Below are 5,000 nucleotides of genomic sequence, written 5' to 3' on the forward strand. Positions count from 1 at the left end.
CACACACTTCTCTGTGGCTTGACAATAGGCACAGTCTCATCATAAATATGTTCGCTGGAAATCAGCATTCTGCACAGATCAGAGGAGCTCATCTGCAGGGACCAAGAACAGCGGCCATTTTGTGCCAGTAATGCGACGTCACTCATTCACGCGTTCCCAGCCCGGCTCCATGAAGCCCCGTGTGGCTCAGGAGATCACCGCGCGTGCGTCTGAGGGGCCCTGGTGAACGCAGGAGAGCACAGTTACAGCGCCGTTAGACGAAAGCGCAGCAGATGTCGTCCTAAAAGACGCACGGAGACGGTGCCGCCGCTGCCTTGCCTGGCCAGCTCTCTCACGCCGCGTAAATACTCAGAAACAGCGGTCTCAAAAAACACATTAATCACTTCACTCCGCTTGGCGAGGGCCGAAATGATTAATTATTTAATTTTGCACCTTTAAGAGTGCAGCACAAATTCATCTATTCTAAAGTTTTATGGGAACAAACAAAGCCATTTGAATAGACAAATATTCAAAAAGTTCAAGTGAAACTTTTACTTTTTTTTTTGTTTTGTTGTGAGAAACTGGCTGGATTTTGTGACTTATAGACGACAAAGTACTTAACACTGCCCAGGGGAACAGCATTAATATGGGCTCGGACAGCTGAGACTAACACAAACTCACACGCATTGATACATCACATTTTTAAATGATTTAAAATTCCCTTCATATTGGGTTAATCACAAGTAGCATACTGCTGGCCCTAAAGGAAGCGCTAATTTATACTTATACTTTTTTACAATTTTTTCCCCTTTTCTCCCAATTTGGTAGCCAATTGTACCCTATCTAATCCAATCAGTGTTAGCTGGGGGATACACCGCCCACACCCCGTCCCTTGGCTCCCCGAAAGGAGAGCGACCCGCCTTCTTCAAGCCGTCTCGTGTCATAGCCCATGACCGAGGTGCTGTTGTATGCGCCGATCCTACTGGTCCCTGCTGAGTCCCTCCCTCGGAGCAGCGAGCCAATTACGCCGCTCCATGAGAGCCGGCCAAACTCAGAACCCAGTTTGATGCATTTATCTTTAGTATTATGAGGAAAATAAATTTTAAAAACCATGTCACTCCCCTTCTCATATTTCTGACTGCCTTTCGGAATAATAAAGTCATCGGCACCGTATACACTCACAACCCTGTTTACAAGGCCGGCTGAAGAAACCCGCACACAGCCGTCCTCCTGGACCGGAGATCCAGAGCCTCTGAAGTAAGAACAGAAACCCGCCCGCTCCACGGATCTCCAGGACCAAGGCTGGGGATCCTCACAGTCCCACTAAGGGAGTTTAGGGCCATTGCTGCCTATGGGCGAAACCATGAGTCGATACGCACCCCAAAACACTTCACTGCTCTTTCTGTAACAAACTCAACGAGGAGTGGTCAGGGTCATATCACACGCGCGGTGTTGTTGCTTTTATCAATCAATTCTAATGGCTATACCGCGTCTCAATTATACTGTACATCCGCCACAGGAATACGCTGAAGCACACATTAAAAAGAGCGGCCATTTTAAGTGTTCTCTCTGTGGCCTTTGAGTGAGAGCAGGTCCTCTGGCCCGGGGCCCTTTCAGATTAAGATTCCGGTGGCACACTGGTGCCCGTACCACCCAAGCCATCTTCAGAAACCAGAACAAGGCCCCCACTGTCTCTCGAGCTCCCCTGTCAGCTTGCTCCAACACAAAGCATTTCTGTTAGATTCTGTTTCCCGTTTCTGGAAACTCAAGGAAAATACAAATAAATATATATATTTTTTTTTACAAACAAGCCAATTAATGTAAACAAGACAGGGTCTCACTGACAGCAGAATGTGCACGAGACGGAAGAGCGAGAAGGATTAAAGCACAGAAACGTGAAGCGTCCTTTCACCAGCCCCTGACACACACAGCGCTCGTGAGAATAATGAAAAGCATCCGTGGCTTTGGCGCGCCCATTTTCTGGCCACATCCCCAAAAGCCCTGCATTAACCCCCCCCCAAACAGGATGCTGTATGCATAGCGGAGTGTTACTCCTTTCCGTAAGTGTTTATTATCGTGCTTCATGCGGTGTTAATATTATACGCTACCACACGGGGGGGGGCGCACTAGGGTGTGTTGTGCTCGGTAAATAATGCATTTTGTGAATATAAAAGGCAGTAAATTGTCGTGTACCTCTGGTCATCACCACTCCAGCCAGGACCTTCTGACGGGCACACAGGGGAGGGCAGCTCCCCGCCAGGTCCTGGTACTTCTCCATAACCAGGCGGAACATCGAGTCGGCCAGGTCCTGAAAGACACAACGACGGCTTCCTTTATCTCGCTGTGCATAGCGTTATGATTCTTCACTTAAGGTTTTACAGACATGCATCATTCATAACACACCCAGAAAAATGTGTTCAACAAACATATAGTAATGAGTTATTTAGCTGATGCTTTTATCCAAAGCGACTTACAGTTGATTAGACTAAGCAGGGGACAATGGGACCACCAACCTTCTGGGTCCCAGTCATGTACAACCTGCCCCTTGAATTCTGTAAATGTTACTTCACCTTGTATACTCTCAGTGAGCACTTTATTAGGTACACCTGTACACCAGCTTCTCAAGAGCGAGGGCTTTTTTGTTTACATTATTTGCGTGTGTGCGTGTGTGTGTGTGTGTGTGTGACAGATTATTGTGTGTGAGTGTGTATGAGTTATCAGCTTGTCTTCCATAGTCCTCCTCCCTGGTCAAAGATCACTCAGCCCTGCGCACACACACACACACACACACGCACACACACACACACACACACACACACACACACACGCACGCACGCACACACACACACACACACACACACACACACACACACCCCCACACACACACCCCACACCCCCACACACACACACACACCCCACACACACACACACACCCCACACACACACACACACACACACACACCCCACACACACACACACACCCCCACACACACGCACATACCCCCACACACACACACACACACACACACACAGGGGCTGTGTTCTGGGGCTTGGACCCAGCGCTCTGCTTCAAGGGCACAGACCCACAGAGCGCCAGACCGCTTCCGTTTAAAACGCCATTGCAGCGTGCCGGTCTCGGCAGAGCGCTGATTTATGTTCGCCGGGCGGCGGGAGGGGGGTTGGGGGGTGGCGGGGAGGCGGGTGGCGGGGCAGTGGGGGCGGGGAGGGGGCTGTGGGGGCAGGGAGGGGGCAGCGGGAGGCCGGGGGGACGGCAGCGGCAGCGGAGGACGTTCGGCGCTCGTGGCACGGTTACGGGACGGCGTCCTTGCCGACGGACTCCTGCTCTCACAGCGCGGCGCAGGAACACCTCCCAATTCCCACACAGATTAATAACACACTCACCGCCATTAATCACCTTAACATACTGTACCAGGCACGGAGGGGGAGGAACTCACATCACCCACCGCACACATGTTCTTGGAAAAGAAACACTGATGAATCTTTTTGCTGTCAGTTTGTTTCTCATTGATCAGTGGTGATCGATGGTAGTAGAGTGCTCCAGTTAAACTTCTCGTGATCGGTGTTTAGTGTCTTTTGTTGGCTGAAACATCTTGAAAAATAGTGGTTGCACAAACACTCTCTTGTAAAAAGCAACACTTATTTCTTGCCACTGATGTCACTCTAAAAACATTGCATATAAACCGTCTAATATTGTGACATCATCATAAGTGATTCCAAATTCCTACATTAAAGCATAACCTCCAGTCCTAAGGAGTAAGAATCAAACCTGTTTGGTTCATCTGCATTGTGACATCATCATTCCTCAGCAGTTCTAAATCCTATAAGTCATGTGACGTCGTTATGCCTGAGCAGTTATAAATCCTATAAGTCATGTGACATCATTATGCCTGAGCAGTTCTAAATCCTATAAGTCATGTGACGTCGTTATGCCTGAGCGGTTATAAATCCTATAAGTCATGTGACATCATTATGCCTGAGCAGTTCTAAATCCTATAAGTCAGTTACACTAAAGCTGGAGATTCTTGGGAACGAGGCTACGATCCTTCCAAGCCATTAATCTATTGCATTAATCCTTTACTTTACCAGGAAATAGCCTCTGAGATTAGTAACAGTTTAGGGAGGGTGTTCTGGATGCCACGCCCTGTTCTGGATCGGTCAGTGTTCCAATGACGCGATTAGTCTGATGTTTTTAGCAATCAACAGACAGAACAAGAACAAGTCATCTCAGCTGACCCCGGAAAAGCATAAGGAGTCGTAGACGGGCACTTTCTAGAGAAGGAGAGAAAAGAGCAACGTAAAAGGCGCAGACAGGATGTTAGTTAAGACAGAAGCGCTAAGTTCGTCGGCGTGGGCTTTGTGTTTTCCTCGAAGCGACGAGACGACGCGGGACAAACAGCCGTCAGACGGGGTGTAATGAGGCCTCTCACACGCTCCGAAGGTTCCCGAGACAAACGCGGCACCAGTCAGCGACAGGCAGAATCACCCCGAGCCAAGGGCAACGCCATTATTTTAAACTTGAAGGTGATGTCATCAGGGAGCGTTGTCGCGGTAACACTGCATCGAGCTACACGCGCTCCGTGTTTCTTCACATACTGCCAGCCTGTCAGCGACATTACATTACAGTTATTCAGCTGACACTTTGAGCCAAAGCAACTTACAGTTGATTCGACTAAGCAGGGCCCAGTCTCCCTGCAGCAATATGGGGTTAAGGTCTTGTTCAACAGCTGTGCGGATCTTATTGTGGCTACGCCGGGGCTTGAACCACCAACCTTCCGGGTCCCAGTCACACTTTCCCAGTACAGCGATCCGTCTAATGTCCAATGTTATCGCGAAGAATATGCTGTTCTATGTTGTTTTCTGTTTTCATTGTGTATATATGAACAGCTAGCAGGTGTGTCAAAACCTAGCTTGAACTGGTCAAATCATGTTGAGTACGGGGCTGATCCAACTGGTCAACTAGATGCCAGCCGTCTCAAAACTGTTCCTCTCAGACCCACAAA

The 5,000-nt window shown here is 48.9% G+C and overlaps 1 protein-coding gene across 1 annotated transcript in view; it reads right to left on the bottom strand.

Annotated features, from left to right (window-relative positions):
• The window catches only part of LOC133137357 (double-stranded RNA-specific editase B2-like), a 77,032-nt gene that overhangs the window by 15,729 nt on the left and 56,303 nt on the right, over positions 1-5,000 (bottom strand). The window contains exon 4 of the mRNA XM_061255583.1: positions 2,173-2,287. Within this exon, the coding sequence (XP_061111567.1) occupies positions 2,173-2,287 (115 nt within the window). The remainder of the gene's footprint in view (positions 1-2,172; positions 2,288-5,000) is intronic.

Source organism: Conger conger, chromosome 9 (assembly GCF_963514075.1).
Source record: "Conger conger chromosome 9, fConCon1.1, whole genome shotgun sequence".
Taxonomy (NCBI): domain Eukaryota; kingdom Metazoa; phylum Chordata; class Actinopteri; order Anguilliformes; family Congridae; genus Conger; species Conger conger.